Source organism: Tetrao urogallus (assembly GCF_951394365.1).
Source record: "Tetrao urogallus genome assembly, chromosome: 1".
NCBI classification, from domain to species: domain Eukaryota; kingdom Metazoa; phylum Chordata; class Aves; order Galliformes; family Phasianidae; genus Tetrao; species Tetrao urogallus.
In genome coordinates, this window is record NC_136813.1 from 149,277,393 (window position 1) to 149,293,375 (window position 15,983).

Sequence of the window (15,983 nt, forward strand, 5' to 3'; positions counted from 1 at the left end):
TCATTTCTTACCTGAGTGGGTATTTGTCTTCTTTTTCAAGACTTTTATAGTTGCTCCATTTGCAATCTGAAAGCAAATCCAAACATGTCTTGCTGAAATAGGTCACACTGAGGGTCTAGCCCAGAGCTATTCTCAAACTCAATTCCCAAAGCCACCAACTTATTTATGCCCCATGGAAAGTAAGATCAAAATGCATACCTAGTCACTTTGTAATTTCTAGGCAAGATCTTCCTTCTCCTTGCCTGAATTTATAGTGCTGCCAGGACAGTGAGCGTTATCATTGAAAGGCCTGGTCTTCACAATGAGCATCTGGTTTCAACCCCCCTGCTCTGTGCAGGGTCTCCAACCAGCAGACCAGGCTGCCCAGAGCCACATCCAGCCTGGCCTTGCATGCCTCCAGGGATGGAGCATCCACAACCTCATTGGGAAACCATCCACAACCTTCCCTGTGTTATCTTGGAGTGAAAGTGCAACTCATGCTGTTATTGTCAAAGAACAAGTCCAAAATGGCTCACACTGAGAACTATACCACTGCTCTGCTGTCAAACACTGGGTTTTGCCAAGTGCCAGTTTACTTCTCTCTATAATTACAAAAACAACTGGCCAGTCCTAAGAAGGGATCTTTGCCAAAATATTTCAAGTGTTTTTTAAACCTTGGCAGACAGCCCAGTGTGAGAAACCAGTTTAAACATTAAGATACTCTATCAAAAGCTGTGTCTTGCAGAAAAGAATTATGCACTTACACTTGCTCCCCGAAAGTCAATATAATCTGTTTCACAAGCTTTATTTTTTGCAGCATTTCCACTTATCATACAGTGTTTCAGAACTCTTCAGATAACACAGAGCACTTTAAAATTTGGCACAAGTGGGAATCTGCTCTAAGGCTCTCTCTTGACACGACAAATGCCCAGAGAGAACAGGAATCCTCCTCCTTGTCCCTGAAGACAGGCAAACAGTCCCTGAGCAGCATGGGCCACGTGCTGCTGGCAGTCCCTCCCTGAGGAGCAGAAGAGCAGCCCAATGCTGGGATGGCAGCTCCTGCCCTGGGGGGGGAAGGGGAGTTCAGGAGAGAACTCTGCTTTCTGTCAGGAGCTGAGGTGCTGCTGCAGCATGACCAGGATCTGAGCTCCTGCTTTGGCTTTTACTTCTGGGGCAAGAGCTGCTTTTAGCACTGAATGGAATATGCTTCCCCTTCTTTACTGTTGCTGCAGTGGTCATACTTACAATTTTTTTTAGTCTGGTCTTTAAAAAAAACCTCACGATATAAACCCTTATTTTGGGGTCCAACTGCCTGACTTTTTGCAGTGGGTTGCTCTGAACATCATTACTGAGCTGGGTGTGTCACTGAGGGAACAGAGAAGGGCAATCTGCACAGATCCATACAACGTGGTGTAAAGCAGTTCTGCAAAACAGAAGACGCAGTGTGGCTCTGTGCCTCCGCCTTGCTCACCAGGCCTCCTCTGCTCCCTGTAATAATTATTTTCAAGGTCTGCGTTGGTTCCTAGAGAGCGTGATGCCACTATAGCCTGATAAATTGAGATCCATGACTGGGCAGCAGATCTGAAAGTGGCTCTCTAGCTGTCTTTTTATGTGGAAAATAAGACTTCATGATAACCAGCAGCTTTCTTGCCAAGGCTTGTAGTTATTTGCATGCAAGCAATGCTGCAGACCTCATAAATAATCATATCAATGTCCATACCAAGAACACAGACTTACAAACAAAAGAACACACAAGGAAGAAACACAAAGTTATCTCTCTCTTCAGAAACACTACACCAAAACACAAACATCCCCTACTTCTGCATTTTTAAACACGGTGTAGAAACTGCCTGTTTTTTCAAGAGAGGTTGGTGAGTGTAGGACCTTTGCAGTGCAACCAATGCTTGAGTATCTTAAAAAAGACTCGGAGGTACTTCCCAGTTCCAGATATTTGATTCGTTTGTAGCGTTTAAGGATGGTAAGCAAAAAGAAAAGTTCTGGCTTGCCACAAAACTCTAGATCCTGTTGAGGTGGTAAGCTCAGGCAACGTTACTACCCTCAAACAGTGCATGCAGTTTCCTCTTCTTGCTCTGCTTGCCTTTGCGTTCCTTTTTGCATCAATATACACACAAGAAAATAAACTGGGTAAGCTAATTCCTGATACCTGCTACTGATCCGCTGCCTAAAATGTCTTCTCAAGGTCAGAAAAAAAAAAGAGGACTAAAATATCTAACAGATATGCCCAATGCTATTTTTCCATAGGGCAGCTGCTAAGCTATAATTAGTATAGTTACAGCTTTGTAGAAAAGAACCAAACCTCCCATCTAACTTGCATCTGCCTGCAGAAACCACAGATGAAAACAAGGTCTAGGACAAAGATACCCAGGGATGGCAGTGACCAACTGGAGCAAACTTATTTGCCACGAGGTATGGCACCCATGAGCAACAGCACACCACGAGCTCAGGGAAAGTAAAAAGCTGCCATGTAAAGCAAGGCAACACTTGTAATAGCTGCCTGCAGTAAAAAGGGCTGGTGCTATCACACTAGGCACAAGTTTAGATACTTCATCAGATGCAAACCTGCAACAACCTTTATTGCATAGATACTGACTACAATGTCCTTATTTGTACAAAACCTCTGCTAGAGTGGGGGGAGGTCCTATGCTGACGTATAGATAAGATTCAAGAGAAGCACAGGAAAATCTCTTAAGACACTGGACTGAGGACTCAGGATGTCTGGTTCACCTCTGTCACCCTAGGATGTAAGGAGAGCAACAAACACCTACAGAAAACTATGAAGTCACCCCAAAGGAGCTTGCTTCAGACCTGAGCAGCCTTATGGTCCACCCAAGCTACAATCAGTACTGCTGGAAGTCCTTGCTCCTGTCTCTGGATGGCACTGTACTTGAAGACAGCAACTTGTTCAGGGTTTGCTCTGGTTTCTGAGAACCACACTGCATTGCATGACACAGACATGCTCTCATTAGCAAAGCTTACCTATATAAGCCAGACTTTCAGCAATGAAGCATGAAGAAAGCTCACTAAAAGTACTCAGCACAGCACACAAACTTCATTTCCAGCATCTATTGGTAAGCATCAAAATGTGAGCTACCATATCAGTTCATGCCAGCCATCTGCTGCACACGTTAACTCACTCTCTTGCCCTCCAGTTTGTCTAGCATCAGTGGCAACTCCCTAGCAGGCAATGCTGCTTGCTATGCTTTTGCAATGTGCCACTCCAAAAAGGGTTCTGTCCCTAAAAGTGGGCCTCTATTGTTGCAATGATGGAGAGGAGTGCAGCATTAACAAAGACTGTTTGAAAACTGGTTGCAATTGGAATCGGAGGGGAAAAATTAGGTTGTAAGTGGTAATATAGATGGAAGCAAAAACAGAGAAAAAGGGAAAGAGTTAAGAACAAGGTCTGTAAAGAATAGAAATCAAACTCATCTCAGCAGCCATTTGATTCTGACTCTCGATGAGCTTCCACAAAAGCTCAGATAATGAAAATATGAGGTGGGAAGAGGTTCATAGCTGCTTATGGTGAGACAAAAAACTCAGCAGCAAAGAATAGAAGAGGCTCAAGACAGTGATCATAGCTGGAAATCAGATGATCTTTTATCTAAATTGTCTGACTAAAGTAACTGTTTCTCTGCAAGGAGCCCTACAACAAGCAAAACTCTGAAAAGCAGTAGAAAATGTGAATCATTGGCAAGAACACTGTGGGTCACATTTCTTTCCTTCTGTTGGTGATGCTCAGCTGTGTCTCCAAGATTTTAATCAGTCGAGATATTTCTGCACAGACAGCATTTAGAACTGGGGGAAAAACTGCTTCTCAATTCATTGCTATTTATTGTTCATGGCTTTCCTGCTTACCTTGTAATGAGCAATGGTATTTAGCTTCCTTATCCCATCCTCCATCATCTCAGAGGATCCATCAATATCCAACAATTCTCTTTGCTGCTCCTCAGACACAAGTTCTGCAGTATGACAGCAACAGAAAACAATTACATCTCAACCACGTTCTCACTGTACAGATGGTTGTGAAGAAAAACACCGCCTAATTATTTTTGTACAAGTGGCTCCCAACTAAGCTCTGCTTCTCTCTGTCCCTCTGCAAGTTCACATGGGAGTGGTTTTGCAATCCCACACTACAGACTGTTCTTATGGAGAGACAGTCAGGACGGCTTCCATTCACGGAAGCTATTTTGTGTTGGTCGAGACAGAATTTTAGAGGTGCTATCACCTGCTGTTCTTTTGCACAAGCATTCCCTGGTGTTACTGCTATGTTAGGACTAGAAGACACAAAGAGTAGCATGTTTACTGCTAACGCATACTGAAGTTCCTGCAGAAGTGAAGCAGATGCAGTTCTGCTGTTCTAACTGCTACTATAAATCACGTAGGTTTCCCTAGAAATACCTTGTAATAAATAACGTTCTTTCTAGAAGGTAAAAAATATATATATATCAAAGCCAAATGTAGGAATTCCTAGAATGAAAACTCCACTGACAGATCACTGAACTTTATGAGAATATAACACAATGACATGCTCTTACCAAGACCAATTTCACCCAGCTGAAGACCATAGGGAAAGCCATTCTTATTAAGGAAAGCTTGAAGGCTCTTCTCCTTGGTTTGGCCTATGGTGTCACAGTCCAGCACATTAACTTGAATAGTTTGACAGGCATCTCCACTCTCATTTTCGGGGATTTTTTCAAAGATAACATTCACAGTCTGGGAAGAAACACAAGTCATTCTGACTTAAAGGGAGTTTCTGGCATGGAAAACAACAACCGCCCGACAGAAAACCTGACACGTTTTCAGCATATTCATTATTAAAGCTATTTTGAATAAGGATTATTAGAACAAATTAAACAATGAAGCATTTAGAATTCTTTATATCTGAAAAATCAAAGATAAACAGCTGTGTATTTCCAAAAGTGCCTTTTCGTATTCTGCTTTTATGCAAATCTTTTAAAGTGAATTACAACAAAAGGCCAGGAAAAATTACAATAAATGTTCTGAAAAAAAGACTAACAGCAACAAAACAAACAGACCCCAAAACAGTTCTTGCCTTTAAAATGAATTTTTTAAAAGCAAAAACTGTAGCTGATTAGAGATCTGATAAGGTTACTAAGTAAGCTGTCATGGTAAACATGATTGATTTTGAGCAGATAGGAAGCAGTGTTGAAAAACAAAAACATATTTAGACCAGATTATGCTGAGTAGCCACATCACACACACACAAAAAAACATCTATCTTCCTTGGAGACATCAGCGTCTGTCCACATACAGCCACATCCCTAGAGGCAGGGCTGTCATGGTCAGTTGCAGAAGCAGTGGAAGGGAAACACACATTGCAGGAGTCAGAACCCAAAGTTCTGGTCCAAATCTGCACAGAGAATAGTGTAATTTAACCTATGCTGTGTTACCCTGTGTCAAACAACTCAACAGATCCTATGGGTGTAGCACCCCTGCCCTTCAGCTCATAGCAACTCTTAGCTGGAAAAAAACAAACCTGTCTGCTAGACTGCACACAAGGTACGTATGGGTCAAGTCAGTGAGACTGGGTAAACATCTCTGGTCTTTTTTCAGCCAGGTTCTATTTCTGGGCAGGTCAGGTCAGACAAATCAGCTGCTTCCAAAAGGAAGGGAAAAAAGGATGACGACGGGATAGCTACTGCATGGTGATAAGAGCAATCCCTCCTAGTGCCACAGCTTACTGCCCACAGAGACATCACTGTTCAGCTGCATGCACGCAGATGTGCTGGTGATGTCTCCAGACAGAATTACTGCAAGCACTTTAGGTGCCTGCAAAGGAAAAAAAACAAAAAAAAACAAAACAAAATACCCACAAAAAAAACCCCAAAAACGACCTACTTGAATTGTTCTGGCTGTTGGACACCTCTGGTATAATGACTATCTTGTGACTGAAACGTGGGGACTGCAGGTACAACTCAATAAAGGAGCGATCGTTAAAAGAGGAAGCAACTATAAATGTTTATTTTCTTCCTGCTGTCATGTGAAGGAAAGAACTTCTGTCCAGGTTGCTGCAGGAACATGCTTTATCTCTTCTGAGAAAAATGAATAGTTATTAATAGCTCTGAAGTGCTCTTTTCTGCTCTGCTACCCAGCAAGTGTAGAAATTACCAGACGCTGCTGGTATAAAAAGTAGTCCAATAAGACATTAATGAATTTCACTGTTTCTGTAGAAGCAAAAGAATTATTAAAACAGGGTTGTGCGGCTATGAAGATCAGGATTTAATGAAGACTAGGACATAACTAGAGTAACTGAGAATAACTTCATCATCAGGATATGGAGAGGCTTAATTGTGAGGAAAATGAGTCCACCAGAAGGACAGATAGAACAGAAGAGGAAGAGATGTGGGAATGGTGCCTGCAGAAGGACAAACAGACTGTATGCCATGCCTCAGGTTGGGATTTCATGCAGAAAATTAGTAAAAACTACACTGGCACAAGAATGAGGGAGTCATGCTTGGTCAGGCCCACAGACCAACTGAACAGGCAACAGTATTGTCCTTGACTTTGGCTTCACTGAGGTCATGATCTTGTGGGATAAAACAGTAGACAGAGACTAACTGCATTTTGTCTTTGGAGATCTCTCCTCTACATTTGAATCGAAGTCTTTGTCAACCTGATCTTTCAGGAGTAGCTGCTCACTCTTCAACTGATGCCTATTTGTCCTTACGTTCTTGGAAATGCTCCCTCCTTTAATTGAACCTTGCTCCTACACTGCATTTTTTTTCCCTTCCTTTTGGACTGTCAAGAGAAGCAGTCCTTTACTCTTCTGCTATTCCTTTTCAGCACAGATTGCTCACAAGTGTGCAGCCTCTTCACTCAGTAGCACAAGTGTCCTCCTAGGCCTGCTCAACTCATTGTAGGGAGACAGGACTGTAAAAAAAGAAAGGTAGTTCCTTATGTGGGTGGAATATAAGTCATTTACAGAATTGAAACTTCAGATTAAGGAATCTGTAAGGAAAATGACACCTTGTGACTCAAAGAAATATTTGAACACACAGTCTCTAACCAGGGAAGCCAGTTTTGCCGATACAATTTCCTGCAGAAGTTAATCTTAAGAGATGAAGCAATTGATGAGGAGCTAGAAAGCCAATTATGATTATGTCTTCTCTCTGCAGCTGAAGTTTTCACAAATAACATTCAACCTGTCTGAAAGCACAACCCCATCTTTAGAAACCATTAATCAGAAGCTGACAGTCACAGTCACTGCATTTAGATACAAAGCGTGGAACTGTAAAAAGAACCAGAAGCAACTGTAAAATTAAAGGAGCCTTTAACGACGAACCGTGAGGGCCAGAAAACACCGAGAAAAATCACAGGAGGACACATAGACATCGTGAGCAAACACTACTAGGCCCTTTTCCAAGACTTCGGAAAGGAAACAAACAGAAAAACAGCACAAGTTAACTTAGGGAAAGACTCAGGAGGAAATTACAGGACATTTAGTGCAACTTAGTAGTATGTAGAGCTGGGATTTTGTGCACTAAAAGTTAGTGGTTAGCAACATGAAATCACAGTGCTCTTTAGAAAAGGCTTAACACACATTGCAAGAACTGTTAGGGCCATTTAAGGAGAAGGCAGCAAGTATCTGGAACTTCTTGTTTGGAAACTAGTTTGGAGTCTTGCTAAAAGACAGGAAAAATAAATTAAAAGACTTTTTTTTTTTTTCACTCATGCACTGACAGTAATAATGACATTTGCAGACAATGTTTACAGATGCCTTTTCAGATTAGTAGTTTTCCTGAAAATGAATCTCAAACAGTTCAGTAAAGCTATTAATATCTATAGCAGCTAATAACTGAGATGTGATTTAATAAAAAAATGCCATGATGCCATTCCTTTTATTAGATGCAAAGAAAATTCATCCAGGAAATTCAAGGGCTCTTATTCATTACCCTGTTCTCTATTCAGCTTTGCATGTCAACAACATATATGGCCTTTTATGAGACAGACTAAGGAAGCAAGAAAGTCTTTCAAGCAGCAAAAGAGAACAGTAAAGTAACATAAAGGAGACAGCACCGAGATGTGCAAACAATGATATACCTTAAACCTATTCCCTTATCTTCCACACCATAAAATACTAGAAACAGGAAAAAGCAGAGTGACCACAAGCTCCTCCTGAAGCAGACAGAACAGTTGTTTATCATAAGCGATAGTAAAGCCAAGAAATTGGCATTAGAAAATGTTACGCAAAACAATATCTGCATTGCTGATATGAACCCTCCTTGCAAGGGTTACTGTGTCCCTTTCTGTTGATGAAAATCTCCAGACATCACACACTTGTAATAGTTTGCTTATCTCTCACAAACACGACCGGTAATACCACATCCATTGCATGCTAGTAGGAAATCAGTTTCTGTCTCTGTTTTACTCCGTTACATCCCTCCTATTTTTTTAACACCCTTCTTTTAACTAGTAAAGCAGTTCAACACTTTAACAACTTCCTATCACCACACAGCTTTGCTTCACTTTTGACAAAAGACTGTTAGCTGAATGAAATCATTTCTTCTCATCTAAAAATGCAAACTTACTTATTTCAGCAAAGAGAATTCAACAGTCTAAATCCCTTCTGAAAATTCAAGATAAGTCTGTAGCTCTTAAGTGCCCACACATCAATTTTACCACACCATCAGATCCTCTCTTTATTTTCCACAGGAGAGATCCCACCAACAATTTCTCCCAGGTCAGGCCCACATTGTGTAGCTTTTCTATTTAAAACAAATCACTTCAGTCAAATGGTAACACTCAGCTGGGCACAGTTTTTTTTCATCAGTCACTGAGCAAATTATCTACCGAGAGCTGCAGCTGCTTGCCTTGCCTGTGAGAAAGCAGGCTTGCTTCCTCTGCTTCTGAAAGGCTCTGTGATGCATCCACATCTCTTTCAAGGCAGTTTTATTTCTCAGTACTCAAATACAAACACAGCATGAAACCCACATGGCTTCTCAGCTTGCACTGGACCATTGCTTTTAAAAGCATCCTTCTTTCAATCCCTCTGCTTGAATATTGACTTCAGAAGCTCATTCCCATTCAGTATCTGGCCCTTTCCAGCAGAGAGCGGTAACTGTAGGGGGTCAGCTGGTCCCAAGGTCTGTGACCTTTTTAAAAAATGCACACAGCTTAGCCAAGGGATGGCTCTAATGTAATTCAAAACCAACACCATTCTTCGTTCTCTTTTTTTTCTTTTCTTTTTTTTTTTTCCTATTACAAATGGCCTGATTTTTAGAAAATCTCTCTTTCTGCACGCCCAGAACTTCTTCCTTCTCATGCCCACAGCTCAATCTGCTACCTATGGAGCTTCTTCTGATTTTTGGTTTGGCTGTATCCTGCTTTTATTGGTTTGGAATGGAAGTCTGCTCCTGAATTAAGGATATGCATGTAGATTGCTTACACTTGTTTGTAGCGCCCTGCCACTGATTTCAGAGTTGTATTCTGCATTACGTGCCTCCCTGCATCTTCAAGTGTCTCCATACCACAACACTCTGGACTCTGGCTGTCTGCAGATGTGCTGCTGTAACTTCCTGACACCCTCTTTTGGGCTGTTTTTTGTGCTCTGCTCTGAACAAGCATGCTTTTAGCACACCACTTTTGCAGGGCCTTCAAAAGGGGAAAATTAAAATAATTACAAAAGATTGCAAGACTGAGAATGCGACTGCAGCGTCCAAATGTGCAAAAGGCACTTGAAAACTCAGCTCAGAATTTATTTGATATAGAAAACAAAAATGCAGTCCTTTAGACAGCAATTTGCTTCTAAAGAAAGGAGGAACATTGCTCCCTGTCTGTACAATTGTGGTTCCCTCTCTGTAGAATCAGGTCCTGTATGTCCTACGATGTTAGAAGAAAAGCTGACTCCTTCTACTTTAACATCTGTTAAATCCTGCTCTTGAAGAGAAAGCCTGCACAGCTGGCCTGCTTCATCACCCAGATAGCCTCTCAGTTCCATCCATATCTATTTCACAACAGTTTAGTTTACAGTATAAAACTCAGACAAAACACCAAAAAAACTTTCTCTCCATCCAGCCAGAGCCGGAGTCCTTAACACCCCATCTCCAAAACTCCAGTGCAGGATACCCTCTCCTCTTCTGACAGTTTTAAATGGAATATTCAGTCACTTCTCGCCTGAGTCCAATACACCGTAGGACCTTGGAAGAGGAAGCTGCTTTATTAATCTTCTAACAGTATGATTTATAAAAGCAGTACCATTTAAAAGCAAGAATACAAAGTACAAGTCAGCAAACACTTGAGAAAGGCTTTTTGCTCTCACTTCCTCATCCATCCTCAGACAGCCTTCCCTAAAGATACTGAGTCCTTCAGACCACTTCCCCTCTCTTCACTGCCCACAAGACCCTATCAGTAACTGCACGTACAGAAATAATAATAGGAAATGAATTTCAGGCAGCGTTCAGTAGGTTCAGAATCAGCTATCCCCCAACGTGCCTCTCCATGTAAATTTGTGCTATAAATAAGAAAAGCCAATCAATTCCACAAGACTGGATGATCCTGTGTTATCTATTAGCAACAAGCACATTGAGCTCTAAGAAGATTTGACTGTAATTTTGTCAGAGTTTTCAGCTGAAAACGAAAATTTAGAAATCTGACACAGAAAAGTTATTATTTCAGTGAGCTTCCTATATGACCCGACTTTTGATCTAGCTAATCCAATGGGTTGCTGACCAGCCAAAATTTCCAAGGTCATGAAAAGCTCACTCCAAAACAAGGCATCCTAGGACCTCCTGATCCAAACATGCAGACCTGGAAACTGAGGCCTTGCCTCAGAGTACGGGCTGTGGAAAGGCCTGATTTTTCCTCCAGAGCCACTGGCACTTGTGCTGTCCTTGCCACGGTAGCTGCTGCCCTGGTGATTTTTGCTCCCAAGTTCTGAAGCCTGCTTTTTGGTCACACTTCCCAGACTCTGGAGACATTCAAGGTCAGGCTGGACCAGGCTCTGAGCAACCTGGTCAGCTGCAGGTGTCCCAGCTCATTACAGGGAGTTGGACTAGATGACCGCTGAAGGTCCCTTGCAACTCAAATGATTCTATGACTCCACTCCTAAGTATGCCTGGTAACTACAACAGTAAGTCAAGAGTTGAGGAGCAAGGAAGCCATGGAATGATTGGAAATGCAGATTTTAGAGTTCTCCAACTCAAAATAGTTTAGAAATTCTGGAGAAAAATGTGTTCCACTTAATCTGAAAACCTTTTTCAGATCTTCTACTCAAAAAAGTCATTACTTTTACATGCTCAAACATGCAATGATCTTTCTTGTCTATTCTCACAGTTTCAGAATGACAGTCAGGGAAGTCCAGTTTTCAAAGAATTCTGTGTGTAACTGTGAAATAGGAAGCATTTTGCTGTTGCTTTGGGAAAGAGATCTATGGTAAAGTTCAGAAACTCAGCTAAGTTTCCCAGATAGCTTAGTTATAATTAAGCAATTAATTCAAATGCATTACACTGTAACCTTGCTAATTTGGACCTAACAACGTGGAAGCCCATAGCAAATACTCACTCCCTGAAGATTTGCCACAAGAAAACACAACAGAAAAATAGAACCTCTGCATTTCATTCTTTCATTCACAGAAGTGCAATGTAGTTAAAATTCTAAGAATATGTTTACAATTTTGTAGAACACTTTAAAATCAAAAGAAATTTTAATACACTGAGACTGTACTAAACCTAACCTTTGCCAATTAAAGCATGCTGTGAAGCAAAAGGTGACAGCTATTTTTAAAATGTATATTGGTGAAACACCCTCTCGTTAAACTCCATTGGATTTTGAAGCTTTGTGAGCAATAGTAATTTTCTTCTTCTCTATCTGGGAACTTAACCATCACCTTTGCATCTAAGAGCCTTCATTTACCTTACTAGAAAAAAAGAAAACATTGTAGTTGTCTGTTTTCAGAATGTAAACTGCCAAACATACCACTGTTTTGAATTCAGACACTTGCCACAACAGCCAGTCTTCGTTAAGCGTGTACAGGGCTTTGCAAGTTATTGCATCAACAGGTCCTTTGTTTATCTTCTGATTGAGGGTTGTCACTAGCAAATAGAAAGGTTCACCAATTGTCTCCTAGGACAAGAAACAAACACAGAGAATGTATCTTTACAGTCACTAAACAGGCATAAATAACTAGAAAAAAAAAGTCAGGTGTAACAAACATTTCCTTTCAACTAATATATTATCTTGCAATTAGGAAAAAAAATCACTCTGAGAACTATCTACTTATTTGTTTAACCTCCATGCTTTGTCTTTGCTTTTCAGTGTGAAGGACTCATGCAAATAGTAAGAGACAGCTGGAGTGTGTGTGGCAAAATAGCTCACAACCCCCTGCTGTGCACAAGTGCACTACAGACAAGCTGCTCCTTCTCAATCTGGCAGATGCTTCCTAGTTCCACCAAACTGCTCATGTTGGGGGGAGATGTGCTTGTGTTCATGTGCATACTTCAGCTACTTCTTCCTTTTCAGTTTTGTGAGAAAACAAAGTAATATCTGGTTTCCTTTTAACTTACTTCTCTTGTGGTTTCTGAAAAAAATCCTTGGGAGAAAAGCTGTGGGACATACATGGTTTATCAGTAAGAGTGAATGGTATTGAGCTTCCCCTTCCAACCTGCACCCTAGTATGCAGGCAAACACTTGAGAAAAGAAGGATGGATCTTTGGCTCCATGCAACACTATTCCTGCAGCCCAGCTGAGGCATTTTACTAGCAGAGCTCCATAAAAGCAACTGGTGTACTGAGAACAAACCTCTCTGACAACTCTTTGTCTCTTTCCTGGGGTTTCAGGAAAAATGTTTGAATTGCTGAACCCTAAACAGTTCTTCTGCTGTATCAGTGGTACAGGTGGGACTGATACAGATGACACCATCATGCTTGTCAGTGAGATACAAGCAGGACTGATACGAGTGATACCATCATGCTTTTGAGTGAGACACGAAACATAACCAAGCACTGAAACCAGGAACAAAATGCTACCGAGAGGGCTAAAATAAACAAGCTGTAAAAGAAAAAATTCTTGTTTCTACTTGAAGTTATAGAGTTATTGAAATTTACAACGCTGTTTGGAGGTTAAAAACCCTGGAAAGAAGTTTAGTTTTCCAGTTGGTTTTCCTTAAACCTTCACCTACACAAAAGCTTTCCAACAGTTTGCACAGACAGGCACAAACTGCATTTTAACATGGAATAATGGCTGACATGAGAAAAAGAAATGCTGTGGCTGCAAAATTATCCAAATCTCATCCAAATAAATGAAACAATAATTTCTTACAGTCTATCTCTTTTCCTACATCCCCTTGATGATATGTCAACTAAACTAGAAGTAATACGTTAAACAATGCTTTATACAGATCCCAATAACATTCCTTATGGAAGAAATCAGTTAAAATATTGCTTTTTGTATGTGATGCAGTGAAAAGATGTACCCATACCCGGAGAAACCCAGACAGGCAAACAGACATCCAGTTTGTCAGCAATTTTTCTACCACAGATTCAGTTCGCCTAAGCAGGAGTTTAGGCTGCACATTGCTTGACTGTTCCATCAAGTCCTTTGTCAACACTTCCAAAATATGGGTTAGATAAACTAGCTTAGTTTGTAGTGCAATAGTCAAGAAGGATGCAAACAAGCACCTGTTCAAAATAAAAAAACAAAACATAACAAAAGAGAATGCTATAATATCTGAAATTTCTCTTCCAAAAAATATCTTTAATAAAAGAAACACTCCTCAGCACAGTTTATATCTTAAGTTTTTAATCTTTAGGCATTAGATCTCCCCATTGATGTCTACAAAAATATAAAAAATGCAAGTCCATCTGCTCTTGAGATTATTTTGTAAACATATAATTTGTCTCTACATTTAATTCTGCAGAATTACGACTGCTTTGGTGACAGAACATTTTTAAACTGTAAAACTGTTGATGTAACTGCAGGAAGTATTTACAGTTTTGATGTGAGCTTTCCTGCTCCTTTCCCTCTTTGTTTACATCTATAAACATTCTGATTTCTCTGTAATGGTTTGTTTAACAGCAATGTTTTTCCCTCCACAGTGTGTGCAGATGGAGAAGATGGAAAAACGCTCTGGAGAAATGCAAGTTTGTTTTGTAAGAAGTGGAAATTACATTTGGATGCTACAATCTATGTTGACTTTTCCTGTTAATTCTCTGTCTTGAAGATGATAAGCAAAATCATACTATACCTGTCTTTCACAGAGAAATTTTTCTGCTTTTCAAGAGTGTGAATGAGAGTAACAAGAAAGTTCTTGTTACAAATTAAAGCATGCAACATGTTGAAGCTTTCATCCTTGCGTGTTTGGTCTCTGCTCTGTAACAGTTAAAGAAAAATAAGCAAACTGTAGTTTGGCTACCATGGATTCTTCATGTTCAGAATGATGGCAAGCAACATACGGGATAAGATCCTGGCCTCATTTCAATCAGTGGGAATTTTGCATTTCATGGGTCTCAGGATTTTACTTAGGATGAATTTGTGCACAACACGGAGTGCACACAGAGCATACATTTTCTGGCATATCCCCAAAGTAGTGCCAACAGCTAAGTTTGCCTGTTATCTGCCATGACTAGATCCTGTTCATCTTATTTAAATATACACTGGGTAATGGAATCTTACATATCAAATTTCTTTTACACATAAATCCATGTAACCTCCCCCATAGGGAAAAAGAACATACAGAAAATGCAGTTTGGTGTGTTATAGGACAACACAGCCATAAGGGATACAATCACTTGTGAAAAAATATTTATTGAGACATATCACACTTACCTGTGGCATGTCTTCACTGAAGATGGATGCAAAACCTCCTGACTAAAATATAAGACATGTGATATATATCATTCTGATGTATACAAAAAGTTTCACATTGAAGATGCCAAGCATGTTCCCAATGGCATACAACTTGAAATAAAACAATGGAAATCCTGGCCTCTACACAATGACTTCTTCCAGGTTCACTGAAAAGTAAACTCCAGAAGATGACCTGGTATTGATTTCAGTGCCACTGTGTGTTACTCTATGCTGCTGAGCTGCACTAGCACAGCAGTGAAATAATGCTCTGCAGGAAAGGCTGTTCATTACCCTCATCTCCAAATGAGGAAGGGTTACTCCCGGCTGCATCCTGCTGGAAAGCAATGATAGGGTTTTTGTAGCACAGTGACACTTGAGTTCATCTGCCTCCATTCATTTCAAAGCAGTTTCTGAATGTTCCCAAATGAACTCTCCAGGAGGTCCATGCTGTCAGAGACACAGGTGCCACTGCACACCCAGCCCTAGTGAAGGCTATCACAACACAGGGACACCCCCAATTCTCTGACACTTTGCATGTGCTCCTCGTCTGACTCTCACAGACTGCAAGTGCAGCATTCTTTAGCACCAAGTTTACACTAAAAATATTTACCATTGCAAATATTTTATCTGTGATGCTGGCAGCCCTTCGTTTCTTAATTCTCCCCTTTCCACATGCCTCAGGTTTTCTTCTTTTCTACCCTTCTCTTCCTCTACTGGCTATTCTCATCTTTTTCACAACTTGTTCAGCACCCCTAACATCACCTACCAGTAACATTTTCTCTCCCTACTCCCCCACTATCTGTGATGCAACCAGAATCACATAGAAGGTTAAAAATAGTTGCAAACAGGGAACAGTCATATTAGTGTTAAACCAAACAATGTGGAAAATGGAGAAAGAACAGAGGTAATAAACCAAATTTCACAAGGAAAGTGAAAATCAGGCTGAACATAATGAATACTTTAAGAATAGCTGTAACATCTGTTTAATTTAACACCTACAAGTGTTAAGCTCAAACCAAAAGCTACCAAGCTGGACTAAATATAGAAAACTGGAGCAGCAGGAAGCTAGAAGCTCAGAATGAAGATGGAGTGCATCACTCTTAATTTTAGGTATCTGACTCCCTCCTTCAGCAACTAATCTCATTCTGAGACAGATGTCTCAGGCAAGTAGGATGAATCACATT

General features: G+C 40.6%; 1 protein-coding gene across 1 annotated transcript in view; it reads right to left on the minus strand.

Moving 5' to 3' along the window:
- Positions 1-15,983, minus strand: part of PLXNC1 (plexin C1) — a gene marked incomplete at both ends in the record, with an annotated part of 65,339 nt that overhangs the window by 7,961 nt on the left and 41,395 nt on the right. Inside the window, 7 exons of the mRNA XM_079549372.1 lie at positions 12-66; positions 3,853-3,956; positions 4,533-4,710; positions 11,932-12,078; positions 13,433-13,631; positions 14,198-14,322; positions 14,779-14,820. Of these exons, the coding sequence (XP_079405498.1) occupies positions 12-66; positions 3,853-3,956; positions 4,533-4,710; positions 11,932-12,078; positions 13,433-13,631; positions 14,198-14,322; positions 14,779-14,820 (850 nt within the window). The remainder of the gene's footprint in view (positions 1-11; positions 67-3,852; positions 3,957-4,532; positions 4,711-11,931; positions 12,079-13,432; positions 13,632-14,197; positions 14,323-14,778; positions 14,821-15,983) is intronic.